The sequence below is a fragment of the Thunnus albacares genome, chromosome 13, assembly GCF_914725855.1.
Source record: "Thunnus albacares chromosome 13, fThuAlb1.1, whole genome shotgun sequence".
Taxonomy (NCBI): domain Eukaryota; kingdom Metazoa; phylum Chordata; class Actinopteri; order Scombriformes; family Scombridae; genus Thunnus; species Thunnus albacares.
The window spans coordinates 6,578,503-6,601,232 of record NC_058118.1 but is presented as its reverse complement, the minus strand read 5'-3'; the positions used below and the strand labels follow the sequence as shown (position 1 = coordinate 6,601,232).

Genomic DNA, 22,730 nt, shown 5'->3' with positions numbered 1-22,730 from the left:
TATATATATATACATATATTTACACATTTTTATATTTATTTATTCATTCATATATTAATTAATTAATTTACTTATTCATTTATTGACACATTTATTTATTTATTTATTTATTTATTTATTTATAATGTTATTTATTTATTTATATATACTTTCATTTTTCCATAGTGTAACTTGCTGCAACGAAATAAATAAATCTGTCAACTTCACCCATCAAAAGTCAGGGGTCCAACTCTGCCCTGCATCTGGAGGTTGAACTTGAATCTACTGCTTTTGCCTAATTCAAGATGGCAGCACCCAGTGCAGATCTTAATGAAATCCTGCAAGCTACAATGGTAGATATGTTGGCTGTAGCTGAGTAGATGGAGGCAAATGCCAATTCCTGTGCTTTTTTAGATCAGATTGAGGAGTTCGCTAAATGATTTGGAATGATATCAGCCCTGACTGACAGAGAAATGAATGAAGCTGTATTAACAATCCCAGATCCTGCTGGGTCTGTAATACTGTTCATTCACCAGTCAGAGGCTTTAACCCGTCCCCTGACTTTTGATGGATGAAGTTGACACATTTATGTATTTCACTGCAGCATGTTACACTATGGATAATTAAAAGTATATATAAATAAATAAATGTGTGAATAAATAAATAATCAAATATATGAATTAATATATGGATTAATAAATAAATATGTGAATGTGTACATATATAAATATAAATTTAACATTTATATATTTAATGTCTTATTTAATTTTTGATTTATTTATGGTGACGATTAAGCATTAAATTACATAATATTAATTAATTTATTTAAGCAATGTATGATATAATTATATATTTATTAAGCATTTAATTATATAATTATTTATTCATGTATGAAAGAAATGTATTATTTAATTATATATTTATTAATTTATATAAGCATTTAATTATATAATTATTCATGTATTTATATATTTAGTTTTGGCCCTTAAAACCCTCCATATAAATAGAAACAAACTAATTGTTAGCTTAGTCAGTCCATGTAGCATCACACAGTATGACAACAACTAAGACTTGCTAACATCACATCATGTTGCTCAGAACCTGAGATCTGACCTACTTTTAAGTGAGACTATGCAACTTTTTGAACAGTATTCACTCTGGCCACATGAAACAGTTACAGGATGATGGTAAATGCTAAAACATAGTGCAACAGTAGTGAAAGTTGTGGCTAGTCATAATGTCAGTGAACTGACTCAGTAATGTCAGTTACATAACAATTTTAAACTTGTGAACATTGGCTAATATTAGCCACAATAGTCTACTGGTCATACCAGACCAAGTAAGGCTTTAGCAGCAAAACTTGCAAAACTCATTGTCATGAATTCAACTGAGAGGGAAAATGTGTTACATAGTCTGACTATGAAGTCTATCCTATATGATAACATGTCAATAGTGCAAATATATTAAAATGTGTCAAACAACTTAGTATGACATGACAGAATATGAAAATCTTTCTACTCTTGGTCTCTCTCTCTCTTTCTGTATATGTATATATATACATATATACATACATACATATATATATATACATACATACACATATATATATATATATGTGTGTGTGTGTGTGTGTGTGTGTATATATATATATACACATACATATATATATATACACACACACACACACACACACACACACACACACACACACACACATACATACATACATATATTTTTTTATGTATATACCTCTTGTATGTGTGTGTGTGTATGTATACATACACACACACAAGGGGTTAATCAGTTTTGGTTGAAGCAAAATTGAAATACAAAGTTTCTTTATTTTAGTTCAACTTCAATTCAAGACATGCACAAATTATAACATACTGTTTTAAATTATTGTGGTAAACTATTGTACTTTTAGATATAAAAATAATAATAATAAATAAATCTCTTAAATTAGCTAAATATACTGTATGTTTGATTACAATCAGAATGAAGCTTGAGATATAGTGTCTTGAATGACAAATCACTACTTACATGGAGGTATTTGACATGTTCATTTCAGATAGTCAAACCTAAAGTGTAGATATCTGTAATACAGTTTGATGGCAAAAGTAACCTTAATCTTAATTGGATTAGAGATTAAATTAATATTTTAAATTAGCATTTTGTATTAGTAAAATATGATTGAAGCTACACTGTTTAAGGTGACATTTTGACTCATAAATTAGCTGCAGATATCTGTGCACCTATTGTGAATACTGTAAGCAGAAAAAAAGAAGCTGAAAAGGCTTCCCATAATCTGCCAGGCTCATTAGTAAAAGTGGAGCTGATTGATCAATCTCAGAAGCATCCAGTGTCTACAGGGACAAGGAAACAGAATGGCCTAAGAGGGCGTGTTTGTATTGGATGACTCATGATAAAATGAATCAGCATTTCAGTTACAATATGGTGCTTCATACCAACAGTCACTACTATCACCAGATATATTAACATGTTTACAAGAGTAGTTTCACAAACATATTATATAAAAACAAACAGTATTCAATGCATATATTCTTAAGGAGGTATTATATATTGATATCTTGAAAAACAGCACTAGAGCTTGCAAACTGTTTAGATGTTTTAAAGCTATAATTATCTTTAGCTTTTAAATGATAATTGGCTCGCATTTCTTCTGCCAAGCGACAGTTGCAGGAGTGTCAAACATAAAATATGAGCTGCTCTGTGCTTTGCTTTGAGAGTGACTCAGCCAATCACACGTGGAAACAGAAAATTGTTTCACTGACTATATTCCTTTTTATAAAACTTATATATGAAATGTGTATACTTTTTAAATATTACCTGTCACAGCATACTGTTGTCCTATAGTTTGCGTGTGTGTCACTACCTTCTAAGCAAGAAGCGACAGGACTTGCAGTGCTCACAGGGATCCCCTGCAATCACTGTGATATATGGCCTCTACTGTTCACTATTACAAAACGTATTATGTAGCACGTAGAACATTATCTTGTGTTAAACTGTATAATCTTATTTCAGTACTGGTTGGACATGGCATCACTAGGCCATGTCCGGATAAACGTGGTGGACGGCCCCTGGGCAGAAATGATCTGTAGAGCCCCCTCTCTGTGCACTGTGTGTAGTATTCCTATCCTGGAGGTTTGCTTGGTGGTAATCTGATAAAAGACATATTGATTAAAGATTATCAATCATGTAAGAAAAATATCAGTTGAAATAGTGGAGGTTTTAAAGTTAGACTTAATTCAAGATTGAAGATCAGGTAATAAAGCAGGACTTATCATGAGGCCATTATCATATCAGCTGGTATTGTGCTATTTGTAATACATATTCCCATATAGTCAAAGATGTGTTTTGCTTATTGTTACTTCTCTTGGATGTTTGAGCTTCACTGCACAGAGTGATGTATGTGCAGAGTTTGACATTAGAAGACAAGCGGCAACCTCCGGGGCTGAAAAATGAAGCCAATGCTTAAGTGCTAAAAACCTGCATTCTCTCGAATGGCCAGCAGGGGGAGACTCCACTGACTGCAAAAAGAAGCCCAAATGTATGGAAGTCTATGAGAAAATGAACCTACTTCTCTTTTGATTTATTACCTCAGTAAACTGTTTCCTAATAAGTTTATGGTCTCAATCGCTAGTTTCAAATCTTCTTCAATACAGCATGATGTTCATTTTGTAAATTATGGTCCCATTTAATTTAAATTTGACGATAAAGCAGGGTATGCTTTAGGGTGTGGCTACGTTCTGACTGACAAGTAGCTACCACGGCGATAACATTGCTTACGTAACATAACCGTTGAGTACAGGCGTAGCTGCTGCTATTTCACAGTATGTTTTCAGTTCACTTAAGTTAATTGTAACATTGTGGTCGCCTAAAAACTGTCTTGTTCAGTGTTTGGTTGTAATAAAAGACCCATCAATGAGTCGTATGATCAGTTTTTCTGGTGAGTACATTTTTAGGCCTGTTTTTTGCTAGTGAAAATTAGCATTAGCATTAGTATTAACACTGTTAACCATAGATTGTAAATGCACCATGCTAACCACGTTAGCAGCTAGTGCTATGATCAGCTCAACCCTCTCATCCAAATATGGACGCTTCTGGCCCCAAAAATCAAACATGGCCACGGCCAAATCCAAGATGGCGATGGTCAAATCGCTACATTTGAGGTTTCAAAACGGCAGTTTGCAAACCAATGGGTGACGTCACGGTGACTACATCCATATTTTTTACAGTCTATGGTTTTCACATTGATCTGCCGGAGCTCACCTTAGATCTGAGTTCAAGACATGTACATAGGAGCAGGATTTGTGACATCACAACTAATTTGGGCCAAACATGGTCCAATGTGATACCTGGGGCCAAACATGGTCCAATGTGATACCTACACAAGTGGGACATGGATACTTGAAGCCTCCAGTGCAAACACTGAGAATGGACTTTACAGTGAAGTACGAGGCATCTTGTGTCCAGCAGTTCAACTTTTGAAATGAAATATGTTTGTGTATTCATAGAATCTGGATTTCTCAACGTAAGAGAAAGGGTAGATGTCATTTTATGGATTTTAATTAGGTAAATGAACTCTATCTGGTGGTAAAACCATGTCAGACACAAATCATTATTCAAAGCAGTAATATTTTTATGTATCTTGAAACATTTCTGGTGAGAACCTTTAAAGTGTATCATGACAAAGCAACGCAGTGAAAGCTGGGCCTTTGGGGGGCCCTGGTGGTCTGGGGTCCAGGATAGTTGCCCCCTTGTCCTGTTTGGTAGTCAGGCTTTGCATTTAGCATGTGAGTGAGTGGCATATGTATTTGTATAGTGACATATCACAGCCGTATTATAGTAAAATATACCCCTTTTCCTTTGACATTTGAAGTCCAAACCCTGCAGGGCAATAGGCTACACCGTCCAGCTCTGCGGGCTGCCAGGGTCGTTACATCACTCGGTGAAGACACGCCTTTTTGGGGTGGTGACACAACCGAGGGAAAGTGCTCGGAGGGGGAGGGGTGTCCCGTCGGCAGGCACACAGACAGCAGGCAGCAGCTGCAGCGAGAGGAGCCGCTACCGTTACTCCGCATTAACACATTCACATTACGATTTTTAGCTCGGGACACATAGGACAGCAACACACACACATTTAACAATGGTAGACCGCGAGCAACTGGTGCAGAAAGCCAGGCTGGCCGAGCAGGCAGAGAGGTATGATGATATGGCAGCTGCCATGAAATCGGTAAGTAAAGCTTCCTCTGTAATGACCTTTTTCTCTTTGGGACCAGTTTTATTATCAATAACCTTATCGATATGTGTGTGTGGGTATGTGTGTGTGTGTGTGAGAGAGAGCTATTATAGCATTTGGGGCAGTAATACGCAGACAAGGGACTGAGCCTGTGTGTTAGTCAGAGCACATACAGGCTTTTTGACTTAACCGAATAAGCCACATAAAGTTGGTGTATGAAACTTATGATTAAAGACCACATTCATGAGAAATGCATAATTGTGAACATGATAAAATACTGTTAAAATACGATTTGGGCAACATCATTTTGAACAGGACTGCAAGGCCTGTAAAGCCTAGGTTCACATTTCATTCGTTTCCATACATGTCAGATGTGTGTCGGTTAATAGTTTTGATAGTCTGAGATTGGACTGTGAATCTCTAATTTGCGGTGAATCAGCCGGTGGTGTTCGGGTGTGCTGCGGCGGGTTTGGCTGTCTGAAATGCGGACTGTTTGATCTTGGGGCGGTGCCTTTCGCCTGGCTCCTTTCTGAACTGCCAGGCAGTGAGAGGAACCGGGCAAATAAAGCACACAAACAGCCCCCCTGACAGCGACAAGACTTGGTTTAATTATGTGTCTGCATCGTAATGAAAGAGTGTTAAAAATGTTCACGTCGAAAGATGCGCATACTGAGCAGCAGAGGACGAGATAGGTGGTACCATGATGATGAGAGGGGACATCGTAGGCTGCGCTGATGGTCGTGTTCCGGTTTGCATGATGCTGAGCACGAAATAATGAGGCATCGATTGAGTGTGAAATAACCAGTTTTCTTTAGCTTGATGAGGAGGAACAACCAGGTAGTGTCCTCGCGTTTGGCGCATTGGGGAAGCAGCAATGTTGGCTGAAGGTTGATCGCAATCGATTTGCGCAGAAGCAGCGCACAACATACGAAGCGTTCACCTTTCAGACGTGGGTGTTGGTGGACGGACAGCTTTCCAGAAAGCTCCGTAGATGTCATATTGCAGCAAATGGTGGGGTTTTTTTTTTTTACCCCCTTACAAACTGTAGCATGGCGGACTGCTGTGTTAATCGATGCTGTGTAGCAACCGCATCCCTGCGTCCTGGTTCCCACACAGAGGCGTGCCGCAGCATCTGCCAAGATGCAGCACAGGCCCACCCGTAGTGCACCATTTCACTAGTGCTGCTTTTCACCACAGCTTCACAAAGGTGCATCTCACAATATCACAACTATCAGGACAACAAAATCATAGAGGAAAGGGCAGTTTGTCAGGAGAGGTGAAGGAATGTGGAGCTGTGAGGAGGCCCACTCTGCTTTATTCAAGAGAATGGCTACAATGTCCATGCAGGGGTTCATACTGTGTACGTGGTTACTCATAGTGACTCCTAGTGATGCTATAGAAGCCTTTACTATCTATTTTACTTTTATAATCAGATACTAGTAGTTTTGGTGCCATATTTCTATAATATTCCTCTAAAAATGAGCATAGAATTGGGCCAGATTTTGTCTAAGGGTGACATCTGTTTGCTTTTGTTAACAAGGCCAGTCTTCAGCACGTGAGCAGGGCAGCAGTCGTGTCTAATGGTGGTGAAAGCAGGATTAGTGGAAGCTACTTTTTCCGCACTCCAAAAGTCAACAAGTAAGGTGTCGGCGTGTTTAAAGGCCACTCACTGTAGTGATAATGCCACAAGGGGCCCCGGCTCCACCCCTTCCCATTTATGCCGAGTCAGAGAGAGCTGCCCCTCACCCAGCCAGTCTCTCTGCAGCACTGGGCAGCGGGGTGTGTCTGCTGCCTCGCCCATCATCTGAGGGGAATCCCTTGCCACTGCAGACATGGTAACCGCCCGGTGGCAACCGAACCAAATCGCTCGGATCACAGACAAAGATTCAGGAACTAGGTCCAACCAGAATGAGCGATAATGTCGACGGGCTGCTGTTAGTGCTGTATTTTCACACAGTGCCTTTATAAGATTACAGTCGATACCAGAACAGCATGTCTCACCATCAGCTATGTTTTTTACAGCATCAATAATGTTCCTCATTTCTTAAAGAATACATCAGGGACAAAGTGAAATCATCAAGTTATCTTTTTTTATCTGGGACAGCCTTGTCTTTTATTTGTGAGCTAGAGATAAAAAAGCAAGGTTTTATATTCAGTGACAGTAATCTAGTGCTATTTTATTTGTCTGCATTTTTTTAAAAATTAAAAACACTGTACTCTTCTCAACAATAAATGTTCCTGCATAGAGTCATTATCAGCTCTCCCGTGTTTCTCCTAATTCATCTTCAGGAGCTATGTGTGACATCACAGATTTGAGAGCAGCCTTATATTCTGCTTGTCCTCTTTCTGTCTGTCGGGGACAGCTGCGAGTGATGCAAGACCCAGTTGCCTGCAAAATATTTTCTGGTTTTATTAGCCTTGAACTAAGAGTCAGAAAAAAAAATGAAATTTAAACCCTGGACTTCTAGATGAAAAAAAAAACCATGTGAACCGAAAGTGAGTTTTTAAGTTGTTCAGTAAATACTCCTGATTATATTTTATTCAAAAGAGACGTTAAAGGCCAAAGACATTGACAAAAAAATACAATTTGTGCTCAGAACCTTCCACAATAGCTTTCACAATACAAGAAATTATTATTAATAAATCTCCTAGCAACTCAAACGTCAGACTCCCAAATACTGTCTAACACGATGATGCCCTCACAAAACTGATTTACACCATTGTCTATTTGACACACGCCCCATTAACTCTCAAAGCTAACGCCTGCACATGTTATCAGAATCACGCATCTTAAAATACGGTCCATTGCTTGGGATCTAATATTTCCTGACTCATCGGTTTCCTCATCCTCTCGTTGTTAGTGTTTGCAGTCATTTGTTGCAAAGACCTGTACTGCACAGTGTACAGCAGTACTCTGAACTGAGCTACTGTATTTTAAACCAGTATATATAACAAAAGCCGTTCTGTTAGAGTGCACTGCTGATGAGGAATTTGCATGTTTGCTTTGTAAGGTTGTGCAGTTATATGTTATTTCTAAATATTCATGTAGGAAGATCTCGGTGTTATACTGTAGCATGTATATCTAATTAACTATTACATCATAGTATCTGCATGGGCACGCTGCCTCAACCTTTTCATAAAGTAAAAGGTTCATTGTCTAAAGCTGATTGTGTTTTTCTGCCTTGTAGGGCAGCCATTGTTTTCCTTTCATTCACCATGAAAATCAACTTGTAGAGACAAAGCGGAGGCATACACAGTATACCAATGCTTGCAGAGAATATGTTAAAAGGATACTTTGACATTTTGAATTTTAGCTTTCTAATTTTTTCCCCTTGTCAGTGTAGCCTGCGACTCGCAGCTTCTTGGTTTGCGGAATAGAAAAAGCATAACCTGCCATTTTTGGGAAAACCTTGAACTATTTATTATTCCCACAAGGAGAGAAGTGTTCAGTGAAGAGGAAAAAAAACCAAACTAAATGTCAGGTTATTCCTTAAAGCTTTAGAGGCAGCTAAATCAAATGTTTGACTCCTCCCGAACCACACAAAGCTCATACCCCTCTCATACACTCCCAGGTATGTTGCACTGTATTGAACCGGTGTTCAACCTGTGTTTGACCTGATTCATATGGGATTGCTTTCACAGGTTAATCCCTGAGCGTCACTGCTCACAGAGACTTCAGTCTGCAACTGAACTCTGTACGAATGTCTGCTAAACCACAGAATTACAGAAAGTAAGCACACAATCATGGTGTAGTTTCACTTTCAGTCTTCCTCTCCCCGTGTCTTTTTTTAAACTATCCGAATCATGCACAAATGTTCAGAATAATATTAGCTGACATACTCTGCCTGTTCATCAAAAGTGGGCAGTGTCCAGCTCATGTTCTGCTCAGGTTGGGAGGAGGATCAAGAAACCATTTTGGATGATGCAGGATGCCCATTCAGCCAACCACAGATGTGGGTTTAATCCATTTCATGGTGCTGGTCTGAAAGAGGTATTACATCTTAAGTCCCAGCAAAAGCAGCCAAGACACAGTTTTTGTCCTGCTCTGTAGTTCATACAGTGCTGTCCCATCATAGAACCAAACCAAATAACTCACCAAAGAATTCATCTAAAATTATAATTCAGCTGTTTCACTACTATTGCCTAATTTTCCTCTAATAACATTCCCTAATTTGGCCTCGGGGTTACTGTGATTACCAGTTTCTGACTTGTTAATATCATTCACACAAACAACCAAGTTGTAATAACAACTGAGAATCGCAGATTTTTCTGAAAGCCTTAAAGTCATACAAATATACTGTAGATACTATGTGATCAAACCCAAAGTTAGAGGATACAGTGCCACATGGTCATCGCACAGTATTTTTAACCCTCACGCAACCATCACACTGCAGTCATACAACTCGTATTAAATTATCAGATGACGTGAACGCTTGAATGTCATAAACATGGGAATCTTTACTATCTCTACTGTTCATTTCCACATCAGTGTAGCATTAGCCAGTATGATTTGCAGATTTGACTCCAGCATTTTGAATTAGTTAAACACGCACACACACACACACACACACACACACACACACACACACACACACACACACACACACACACACACACACACACACACACACACACACACACACACACACACACACACACACACACACACACACACACACACCCCCTGTCGGAGAGCTTACTCCTTTGTCTTAGGAAGTGCATGGCACAGACAGCCAAGGCTGCGATCACACTTAATGGACTGAATGCATTATTCTCTCATGGAAGTCCATTCAATGCATTAACAGATGCATTGTACTGCACTGCTCCATACATTGTATCTACTTTTCATATGTATTGACTATACAAGTGTTGGATAAAAGAAACGGTGCTTTAAAATCATCTACATGTCTGTAAATCCCAGCTAATTATCCAACTGCCTTCAATTCAATCATTTTAAGATACCTAACAGATAAACAACATACAAGCCTGATGAGCTGTAAAAACAGATATTTATTTGTTGAAACACTGGGTTTGAATCATAAAAGCAATATGCTCAGGTCCTGCAGGACATGACACAAATGTTGCGGGTGTGGCTGTTGTCATTGGACGTCTCAGTAACATTTCAGTTTCTCGTGTAGATGGTTACATAGATTTCACTGAAAGGTCAATAACGTTTATTAAAATCGCCACCCACATCTGATCTGTAAACAAAAGCGCTGTCACTGCATGGTGAAACATGGACTTGATCCATAGTGTGTTTTATCCACACTCAGTTCTCACCGCTTAATCTACGAGTGAGGCGGTAATGGTTTGAAATCTTGTGGGAGATGGTGGGTGTGGGATAGAAAAACAGTAAAAAAGAATTAAATGTGTAATCCATCATGTATGAATGTAATTTGGACTGCAAGGGACATGAGATGCCACTTTAACTTTTTGGATATTACGCCACATTCTCATTTTTTTAATAAGGTACGCAGGAATAAATGAGATTTTATAGACTCAAAATATGGCATGATGTGAATTTGACACCTATGATGAGCTTCGTTTTAGATAATAAGTGCTACAATCAGTGTGCTAAACTAGGAAATGGGGTTATAGCCCCAGAAAATGTCTGTCTTCTCTCAGTCCCCATTACCAGTTTTCTAGTTCATCATCATCCTCATCATCTTGGAGTTTTTAGCACAGGAAGCATCAAACTTCTGTATTTCTGAGGTGTGAACATACTGCTAAACCTGAATCCAATGACGAATGTGACCAGTCATCCCAGGACATTTCAGGGTGGCCCCTAATGAGTTTTGACTCAGTGGTGAGTCACACACGTTAGCCACCTACACACACTTATCAGGTTCATATCACAACATCTACTGTAGGAGCCATTCTTACATCTACAGCAGTATGTGCAGAGTTACAATGAGTGACGTTACTCTGAGTTACAGTAACGGTACTTTATTATCTTGAAGCATAATTCATTTGCTGATGTGATGCTGACTCACCGTCAAGGACTACCTGCGCAGTAATGCATTATATTAAACTGCATTATAAAGTATCACATATACACATCTACTCTAAGCTGCACTTGTGGTACAGTTTAAAAAAGGAAGCTAAAAAATGTATAGAGAGCATCCATATACAGTAACTCCCTTTTCCTTCCTTTTTCTTGGGTACTGCAGACGTCCTCTTAGAGCAGAGTGGACAACATGTACAGACTGATGTCTGCTTTAAGGATAGTAGTCTTACAAACACATTACTCAACAAATACCACCCACAGTTAAAATGTAATTCTGGAGAATTTCACTAAATTTGGCACAAGTAGGGATGTCCTTATTAAGATAGGGCACACCCAAGATACAAGCAGGAAATGAGATAAGATAGAACTTCGGATCCTGAAAGACATTTTTGTGATTGTATAGAATACAAAGTAAAAAATCATTCTATACATACGTAGCAGCAGAATACATGCAGTGATGATTAAATATGTATCTGCCTCCCTAAATTTGGCACACCTTATTTTTCACAGCTACTTTATCCAAATACTAGAGGGTCCTGGTTCAAAACGTATCACATTAGTAAGCTTCAATTATTGATATGGTATGATTGAAAGCTTAAGTGGGAGAATGCGACTCCTGAAATAGATGTGACGCGATCAGCTCGATCATTTAAATTTTATGCCTCCGTTGGACAGCGACAGTTTAGAGATGACAGGAAACAAGGGGAGAGAGAGAGAGCGAGAGGCAGGGAATGACATGCAACAAAGATCCGCCGCTGGAAATGAACCACGGACATTGCGGGTATGTGGCGTACCAGTAGTCTGCCGGGACGCGCCAAGCTCCATCGTTTCGCTTGAGATGACTTGTCACTCTGTGGGTTTGTTGGAACTACAAAAACACTCGGTTTTACTCGCTATTGTACAGAGCGCAGTGTCTTCCCTCGCAAGCGTTCTTGCAGCTTGCAGAAAGCACTCAACAGACATATTTAATTTTGGCCTGTTGTCGAGTTACTCATAGAATTAGTTAGTAGCGGCCTATATGACATGCAGCTGGAAATGTTTGTCATTTTAACCCGCGAAAGCAACGGTCAGTGCCGTCTAATAAGTAGAAGGTGCTACTTGAATGTTTTATATACTGCTCTATGCTAATAGGAAAGAGAGAGGAGAGATAAGAGTTGATTACAGATTTGAATGTAGGAGCTTAGTGAATCCATGTATTATGTCAATCCGGGTGTTAGAGCTGGCAGGTCACTCGCACTGTTACTTTTGCAAAGTGTTAAAGCCCAGCTCGTTAGCCAGTTGTTATTAAGTGTCAAATAATAATTGACATGATTGCTCCTCAGTGTTCGATTCCTTGAGTAAGACAGTGAACGAGTATGTCGAAGTGACAGTTAACATGGCTTGGTAGCATCCTTTCCAGGTTGTAATTTCAAAAAAAAAATTCTTGCACACTATAAAATCTTAGTGACAGGTGCGTGGGATCAAAAACTCTTGATTCAAAAAGAAAACCCTAAGAACTAACATGACGTTTTGGTCCTCAGACCTTCATTAGGCGAAATTCATACAGACAAGCAGCATGAAGTGAGTTCAACTGATGGGAAGAGGGAGGGTGAGGGGGCTCTTTGGTTTTTCTTTTCAATACTTTCCACGTAAAACCAAGATGGTCAGCGAGGATTTTGACAATGGGGTAAATGAGGACACCGTACTACCATCCTTACAATAACTTTCAAGAATTTCAGGCTTTACTGACGACTACATCTGCAGACCTTTCTTGCTGGCAAATAGGATTTTTTTTTAGTGTTTAGTTTCCTATTTTAATCATGGTTATGTTCTTGTTTTTACTGTGTTTCTTCCTCTTACTTCATAGAGTGAAATATCACTTGAGGCTACATTTCATGTTTATAAAAGAACAGTTGAAGTTGTTGCTTTATTGCTTCGGCATCATGATGAGGGTTATTTGTCTGGGATATCATGTCCCTGAATGAGTTTGCAGGGTTATTACAGACCTGCAAAGTATGAAAAGAGTGATTTGGGCACCTTGAAGATGCACCAACCGTAAAACTATAAGAGTGAAATGTCAGCCTGTGTCCCTGAGACAGGCTTATAAAAGTATTAGTAGTACAATTACCCAATACTCTCAGTACTCGGATTGTTAGTAATACTACAAGTCCTGCATGGGTCCAATTGTGCAAACCCGCACCCGCAAAGCTCCATACCAGATCCGACCCTTTACCCGCAATTATCTCTAAATCAAATCCAGACCCACCCCAACCCATTAATATAAGTCCTGCGGTCCAAGTCGAACCCGTAAGGAAACACATAGGCACTCATTTTGTGCTTCACTTTAATTTGTGCAATTTGTCAACAGCCTTAGGCTAAACAGATATCTGATCACATTGTTTAAATTAGTATATACAAAAAAAAAATACAAATTTTACAGCCAACTGGGTTATGGCCTCTTTGACCTCTCGTTTGAGTGGTTTGAGAGTTGTGTTCATGGAAAAGTATTTGTCAATCGACGCAGCACCCGTGTTCCTTTACATTCATTTTTACTCATATAAATATTATTTTTTACCCGTCATGTACCGTATACTATAAGCAGGTCTCTGCCACAAGTCAATACTGCTGCTGACTATGTTTGGAAATGAAGAATTATAAGAAAACCCAAAGTTGTCATGTGGTCCTAGTCGTCTAAAGCGACTTAGTAATGTTATTATATCCAGTCAGATCTGTCATTTTTCTGTGCTGTCATAACTATCATAACTCACCTCTGACCTCTGAGGCAGAAAACACATCTGACGTTGCTGCAACTAAACAGGAAAAGATTTGGGCTTGTACACCCATTTTATTGTTTTAAAGTCATTACTCACAGTAATATTTGGTACACGTGCCAACATGTAGCAGGGATTAGCTTCTACTTTTACTTTTGGTCACATTGTATTGTTTCCTTTCTTTGCAGAGAGCTCTCTTTATACCAGCCCAGTAGCTTAATTTGGTCTACAAATCTTTGTCACTCCTTTTGAGTGATAAACCCCTTTATGTGTTTTATTTTTGGATACGCACATCACCTATAATCCAAGAAAAACTACAGTCATATGTGGCAACAAAGAGCTACTTGAAGCTCCCTCTCCAACACCATTACTAAGACACACACACACACACACACACACACACACACACACACACACACACACACACACACACACACACACACACATACACACACACACAGCCTCACTTGCATCCCCCTTTTCTTTGCACGGTGCTCTTTGTGGCTAAACCAGCTAGCCCTATTCACACCGCCAGTGACGTCAGGTAGTCCACAGCGCCTTTGTGCTCTGCTGCCTGAAAGAGGGTCGGCACGGGGGTTGTCACATCAGATTAGGAGTGAGGGAGTGGGGAGCGGGGAGTGAGAGCAAATGAGCAAAGGAAAAGACAGAAGGAAAGCGTGGAGCAGGGAGAAAAATGGGAAGCTGTGGGACCGTGGCAAGCTTTCATTATGTGAGTTGTATTCCAGTAAATGGAAATGTAAGGCGGCGGACATTCAGTTCTAACGCAGCCTCTACTTAGGCCCAACATATCCTCTCACTCTCCCCTCTTACTGTGTATCTCCTGTGGATATTAATGGCCATGCGGAGAGCTGTCAAAGAGGAAGTTATTGATTGTCCTTCCTGGCCTTTGTTTGTATTAACACTCAGTTGTTTGGAAGTTTGACTGCCTTGTGTAAGGATGAGTCACGAGAGAGCAGGCGCGATTGATGAGCTTTATGGGTAGACAGAGCCCTATTGTCATCCCTGCACCGCAGCTTCCGTCAGGGCTTTCTGCTCACCCTGCAGCCTTCTGAAACAAAGGCAGCCATGTTTTTACAGACGGGTTGTTTAGGCCTTGTTTTTCTGACCTCTCTGTTGCTCCAGTGCTGACCCATTCTACTGGTTGCATTTGCTATAGGTCAGATCCTCGTTCACGCTAATTGCAATTTAATGGGCTGAGGCGTAGAGCAGTATAGAGCTGAGACCGGCGCTATGCTTCAGGAATGTCTAATGGTGTGTGCACGGTGACTTTTTTCTTTGCTTGTAAGTGGGCTCATTACATAACGGATGTCATTTTATTGTTTGCCTTTCTTCATACTCTTCCAGCACAGAGGTTATTTTATTTATGAGGGTTGTAAAATTTACAATGTCTTGTGTAGAGCCACTCCTTAGTGAACAATCAGAAAAGTCTACAGGCATGCTTGTGGCCCTCTGGAGGCTGCACTGTCCATTACAATGCAAAATAAGGAACGAGAAGCATTGTGATGGTTTAGCTGATAGAGCCTCACTCATAAGGTAGGAAAAAAATAATCAAATTCAAGGATGCTTCCTCTCAGGAGCGTTAAAGTAGATTTTATTGCAGTCTGGCCATTAGTTACCTTTTAGGCCAAGTTGGACCAATCATTTGGTCTTCGGGTGATGCCTAAGGAAAGTGGTCATTTATGCCTGATACTGTGGGCCATTGATGATTCTTAGTACGTTTCATGGTAATCTGCCTTTTAGATTTTGATTCCTCTGGACTGGGTTGCACCAGCTGTTTCTAATTCCATCACTAAGTTTAATTGACCACAAGATAAAATAAACTTACAGGTAAACCTTAACAGGTATTTGCATACCTGGAAAAATACATGTTTCAGAATTAGTAGTATTCATGTAGTTTACAATGAGAGGGAAATATCTGCTTATGCTGAGCTAATTGTCGCTATTTGGTAATTTAGTGTTATTTGTAAGTTTTGTAATTTGAGCTTTAGTGTGTTTTTTTTCTGTGAAATATAAAGCGTCAGGACAGTAATGTTGACCATATTAATACCTCTTTTATGCTTCAATCTAAACAGGTCAGATTTAGCATGCTAATGTTAATCCTCTGGGCAGCATGAATATGCTCAATAAATTTCATGGCAATAAGACTGTTAGATTTTAATATTTTCTATATACAAGTGAAAATATTTGACTGATGATAGAGTTACCAAATGATTACCAAAAATATTGGAATCATCTAAGGCCCTGTGACATCTGTTTTCATTTTTTTTTCCAGATTCTGTTTTATTTTTGAAGAAGTGAAAAAGATATTAGCACTATGGTCTGAAATGTGACTGTTCGCACCATGTGCCATAAAAAATAATGATCAAAAATTAAGGTTAAAGTTTTTTGGATGATTTAGCCTCATCACCCTGAGTGTGTGTGTCTGTGTGTGTTGTAGCGGGTTTGACACTTTTAAATAAAGAGGAGTGCCAGTCAGAGATGACAAATAATAACTATAGAATAGAAAATAGCTCTGTCAAACCATACAAAACAATAAAGCAAATAGCAAGTAGCCGTGAAATATACGTCACCAAAAACCAGTAGTGCAAATGTACCAAGACTCAATTCAGTTTTGAATAGATGTATTAAATCGAGCAAGCAAAGCAACATTTGTGTGTGTGTGTGAGTGTGTAACTCGTCCCACAGTCAATACACAGTCAAGAGTTCAATCCACACGGTAAAGACTCTATTTTGTTTTCCCCACAACCCCAAATCACTTCAGTTCAATCCAGTTTCACAAACATAAAAGAAAGACAACTCAAAGTCCGCTCCGGGTTTTACTGCAGATCCCTGCCCTCAGACATCAGAGGACAGAAGCTGCAGCATGAGCTGCAGCAGCTGCCGTAAATGATACCAAAACGCATTAGAGACTCTCAACATAGTTTTTTTTTCCTGTTCATTCGGCTTAGGCACTATGAAAAAATACTCAGGTGCTGCAGGGAAAACTTTGATTTTTATAAATTGCTGACACATTTTGGCAAATTCCATGATGTTCCATGATGCATTTTACAGTTGATTCCATTTTTATTATCAAATCGTGGAAATCAAAGGGCCCTAGAATCATCCTTTGGGTAACATGAATGTCTGCACTAAATTGTATGAGTATTTGACTGTAGCACGCAAAATATGGATGGACAGACAGACCAACCATCCTCAGACCCTACATGCCACTAGAAATGTGATTTCAGTGAAGAGGTTGCTTGTGGTTCTTGCATGTTTCATGTGCAGGCTGTTTGCCTTTGAATCATTTGTGTCCTGTACCAAGCCATAAAAATGACATCGCTCAGGTCGACTCCCAGTGTGGCTGAAAGGTGTGAGATATGAAATGGCTATCCCCACCCACAGTGCTGCAGCTCTCTCCATACCATCAGCCATGTCAGCATCCTTGCCATTAGCAGCTTGTGGCCAATGTCTCCAGCAGAGAGAGTATGGCTCTCACAAACAAAGCAGATTTTGCAGTCGCCATGGTAACAGGAGATTGCATCATCAGATTGCTCTTTGCCCTCCACTCCCTCCCTTTTACAGTTGAAGTAATCTTATTGAAGAAGGATGGTCAGGTCTGTTGAATAGAACTGTTGCTTTCTTACTAAGAGCAAAGAATCACAGTGAAAGGTGGGTGGAGGTGTATGGAAGGACTTATGAGGAGTTTATCAGATGAACACATGATTAGTCATAGGTTTGCATCAGTAGAGTCTGTAGTAACAACCGGGAAAGTGGATTAGCAGCTCCTCTGTGCTTCTGCAGGCAGGCTAAAGCAGAGTGACACAGCTGCTAGCTCATGCTGACTGCGGTACACCTCAAAGGTCACAGGTTTAAGCTTTCCTTTGTCAGCGTCCTTGAGCAAGACACTGATGCTAAGCTAATGTGTCGAGGATTCTGGAAGCACTCTACCAATTGAATGATGGGAAATAGAGTCAGGGCTGGTCATGTCTTTGAAATGTCTCTATTAGATTCATTAAATGTGATCCATTAGAATACTTCAAAACTGTGGCAACAGAGGGCAGCCCCACATTGGTGGTTGGGGGAAGACAAATAAGATAATACACCCAAATAGCAAAACATGTTCAGCTGCAATGAAACAAACAACAGACATTCATGGTCCCCAGAGGATGGATCCTAATGACTTTGGCAATCTGCTGGCTTTTCCTCCAGCACCACCATGAGGTTGACTTTAACTATTGAATGATGTTCATGGTCTCTGCAGGATTAATTGTAACTTTAGTGATCCCTTGAACTTAAATCTTACACCATCAACAGGTCAACATTTGTTAATTTGTCTGATACTTAATGACTGTGTTTAGGGCTAATGTTAACAGTTAGCTAAAGCACTGCTGTGCCTAAGTACAGCCTCAAAGAGGATGAATGAATATAGACTAAAATGGAAGCAATTCTAATGTTCTTGTCAATGGAAAGTGCTTAAATTCATTTTGGGTACTGGATTAATGTCAGGTCAAGCCAAATGTTGCTGAATTTATAAATGACGAATGAATGTAATACCAGTAATACCAACACTAAGTAAGGAGCAGGCGTCTATAACATAGATTTACATTTACATTACATAGTTTACAAAGTGTGTCTTGTGAACAAATGCTTAAATCCAACTAACAGATGTTTTTTCAGCAGTCACTTTATCATTTTTGTTGTTTCTACGGCATTACAGTAAAAAGCAAAGCAGCGTAATCTTAATCAAGTAAGCTTGTTTTTCTTAATTTAATTAAAGTAATACCAGCACTATCCCATCAGTTTTAAAGCCAGAATGTAGTTTTATGTTGACCGATATTGCCTTCAGTAAAGGCATTGTGAAGAGCTGTTCCACGTGATCGGCCGGGGCCCCCTGCTTTGATATGCTCATGGAACAGAATTCAGTGCTGAAAAAGAAAGTAACAACAGGCTTTATACTGAGAAAAGGTCTGTAAAGATGCCTCTGCTGCACAGTCCCAGTGGGGTATAAAGGATTAAATCCTTCAGCCAGACACAGGCCTGTCAAAACACAACAAAACAAGCTTTCAGAGCTGAGGACAGCCAATCAGCAGTCAGCTCAGAGGGTGATGTCAGGGTGCTGGAGGAGTGGCTCACCCTGCTGGATGCAGTGGCCTATGCCTCGGGTGTAGTCGAGTTTGTCCAGAGCCATCTGTGACCATTTGCAGATCTGAACCTTTTGTCCTTCTTTCCCCGATGTTGTTTATATTCTTGTGATTGCTGTAGTTTGACTGTTAAAATGTTAACATATTGTCAGTTGTTGAATTTGAATGTAAATCAGGAAATTAAAGGGGAAATCCACCTTTTTTGTTGTTGTTTGTTTGTTTTTACAGTTTTTCATGTGGAGAACTACTGCATATGTGAAAAAAGACGTGTAAAGTCTTTTGTGGCTCCAGAGGGAGCTGTGTGAAATCTGATGACTCGCCTCAAGTGATGTCACTCGAGTCAGTGTCAGTTGGAGCTGAAGTGAACTTTGATGGGATGGCTTAGAAAGAAGTGAGGTTACCAGACCTCTGTAGCCAGCTCTTCATCTCTACTTGAAGCTAGCAAATCAAGGATATATTAGCCGTTACTAGTATAAAAAAACAGAATCTCCAACCCCAACTGTTGGTGGTCGAGTTGCATTGTGGGTAATGTAGGTGCCAGGTTTTGACAAGAAGAAAAATGTGTGAAAAAAAGACGATATTTCTGGTTCTACTACTATTGCTTCTACTTTTTAAATAAACAGATGCTAATACGTGTATATTTTTCTTTTTCTCTCCTCCTCAGGTCACAGAGCTGAATGAAGCACTATCCAATGAGGAGAGGAACCTGCTCTCTGTAGCCTATAAGAATGTGGTTGGGGCAAGGCGTTCATCCTGGCGCGTCATCTCCAGCATTGAGCAGAAGACGTCGGCCGACGGTAATGAGAAGAAGATCGAGATGGTGCGGGCCTACCGGGAAAAGATCGAGAAGGAGCTGGAGGCTGTCTGCCAGGACGTGCTCAACCTCCTCGACAACTTCCTGATCAAGAACTGCAACGAGACGCAGCACGAGAGCAAAGTGTTCTACCTGAAGATGAAGGGCGACTACTACCGTTACCTGGCCGAGGTGGCCACGGGGGAGAAGCGAGCCTCAGTGGTGGAGTCCTCCGAGAAGTCCTACAGCGAGGCCCATGAGATCAGCAAGGAGCACATGCAGCCCACCCACCCCATCCGCCTGGGCCTGGCTCTCAACTACTCCGTCTTCTACTATGAGATCCAGAATGCCCCGGAGCAGGCATGCCACCTGGCCAAGACCGCCTTCGACGACGCCATCGCCGAGCTGGACACCCTCAACGAGGACTCCTACAAAGACTCCACTCTCATCATGCAGCTGCTACGAGACAACTTGACGCTGTGGACGAGCGACCAGCAGGACGACGAGGGAGGAGAGGGCAACAACTAAAGAGTCCAAAACCTCATTCTGCCAAAACAACACAACACGCGCGCTCACAAATGATGACAAAATAATAATAATAGTAAAAAAGTTCTTAGAAATTTAAAAAAAGGGGAAGGGGGAGGGGGCAGTGGAACATCGGCGGCCAATTTAGCCGATGGTACTAACGTGGCTGCTGTTCTTTATTTTTCCACAAATTAAAAGTGAAAAAAGTAGGAGGAGGGAAGACGATTTTAGTTTGAGAAATAACATACAATTAAAAAAAAAAAAAAAGAATGAAAACCCCCTCCTTGATAGCCTCTGCAGCATTTGCCAAAATACCACTTAGAAGCAAGAGGTATGTCATTCATAACAGTGTGACCATTGGGTAAAGATGCCTTCACACTGGCAGAGACTGGTCTCATCGCGCAAATGAAGCTGAGGTGTCTTATTGTATTCATTGAGGGGCGGAGCATTCAGAAATTGAGTTCAATGCTTGAGCAACACGAAAATTAGAGTAACCTTGAATGTCACGGCCTTGCTTAGCAAGAGAGAGAAAGACAGAGAGAGAGAGAGAGAAAGAGAGAGTGAGTGAGAGAGCAGACGGGTTACAGAGATGAAGACGGGGCTTTTAGGGGTGTCCAACTTCATTGCGTAACTTCAAACGTACCAACATGGCATCTTTAGTTGCACCACACTACGATCGTCGAGTGAAAAGCAGGTTGTCTCTGTTATCGAAGATAACATTTAAGAAAAATATGTTTTTGTTTTGCTTTGTGTCAGGTGTGTGTCCAGCTCAGTCACACAGTCATACTGTAACTAAAAATACAAATTCATAAAGTAAACTTAGTGCAGCTTGTCCCTCTCATGTGCTGATGTGCTTTATTAAATAAATTAACTGTTTTTGGACACCTAATTCTTATTGTCAGTATTGTCGTTACTATAACAACTTCTATTGGCGCCTTATGTTTGGAGGAAACGATTTGATTTGAAGAAATTCAGATAGAAAGATAAAAATGGAAATTGAACCTCTTAAAAAAAATGTAGTGATGGGAAATTATCATGAGTCCACCCTTATTCTCCAATTATGCTATCTTCATAACAATCAGTAGGATCTCTGAAATGGCACCTGGAACCACAGAGTCGATTAGTGAACTACATAATTTTTGGGCAGAGCACATGCAATGTTAAGTGGAAGCTCTAAAAGCAGATTTGAGAATTGTGGATTTACTTTGTCTTCAGTTTCTTATTGGTCAAGAAATGCACTTGCCTATTATACTGTTTCTTCAGTGTAAGATGATAACTGCTCCAATATTCTCCATAATACAATATTGTGCATGCTGGTGATGTATTTATACAGTAGCTTCAATTTATTAACTTATACTGTAGATGTTATGTATTCATATGAACATGGAATTACTAGACCTTAATCAGATTATTTTCTATTTATTTCTTTTTATTGCGATTGTTAGCTAGACTTTATTTTAATCTGTGTTTTCTTTACTCCATTTGCTGAAGTACGCTATACCAAAACAGTGATTGTTAACAATAAATTGATCTGTTAAGGACATCAGTATGGTGACATGCAATTCTTGGTAAGGGTGACCAAAAAAAGAAAACATATTGGCTTGTGATATATGACAGTGTTAGCGAGTGTGTTAAAAGTTTTAGGTGGTCTCGGATTTATAATTACATTGGCAGTCACACAAGTAAATTATGATAACTGAGATACAGTAGGTATTAAATAATAAAACATTGCAAAATTTTTCTGACTACATTTGGTTTACTAAACAACTAAATTCTGTTAAATAAAGTCCCGCAGGACCATGAGGGGAATGTTTTGTAGTGCAGTAAAGGATATCTGTAGCTGACTTAATTCAACTGCGTGAAAAACACACAACCACTATTCAGTCAGTACACCAGAGGTGAAGCATTTCATGTTTCAATGAGGACACTTGGTTGTCAACTCGGTTCTAAAATAATGCACTATTTAGATATTTATACATGCATTTAGAACTATCCTTACAAAATTGTGTTACTGCAGTGCACCATGGGGTCTAACATATTTCAACTGAGTGCGAGAGATGGCTCAAGGACATTAAGTACAACAAGTTTTTCATTAAAAAAATCAGAATTCAAAGCATGCTCTACTAGACAGTAGATAAGACCATTAAGTGGTTAACTATCTATCTTCCTCAAAGACAAGCAAAAGAGGAAAATACACAGGTACAGATCATAAACTATAAAAAAAATAATGGACGTAGCCACCATGACGTCACTCATTGATTTGTGGACTCCA

The 22,730-nt window shown here is 39.8% G+C and overlaps 1 protein-coding gene across 1 annotated transcript; it reads left to right on the top strand.

The window, feature by feature from the left end:
* The first annotated feature begins 4,494 nt into the window (after positions 1–4,494).
* ywhag1 (3-monooxygenase/tryptophan 5-monooxygenase activation protein, gamma polypeptide 1) lies at positions 4,495–22,004 on the top strand. The gene is made up of 2 exons (XM_044370603.1): positions 4,495–5,233; positions 19,805–22,004. Exons 1-2 carry the CDS (start codon positions 5,147–5,149, stop codon positions 20,459–20,461), a joined length of 744 nt encoding a protein of 247 aa, XP_044226538.1. The 5' UTR covers positions 4,495–5,146; the 3' UTR covers positions 20,462–22,004.
* Positions 22,005–22,730: the final 726 nt, after the last annotated feature.

Excerpts from the sequence above, each read along its gene's own strand:
- ywhag1 (XM_044370603.1), top strand. The coding sequence starts at position 5,147 with ATGGTAGACCGCGAGCAACTGGTGCAGAAAGCCAGGCTGGCCGAGCAG. Across the intron at positions 5,234-19,804 it reads TGGCAGCTGCCATGAAATCG|GTCACAGAGCTGAATGAAGC; the intron begins GTAAGTAAAGCT and ends TCTCCTCCTCAG.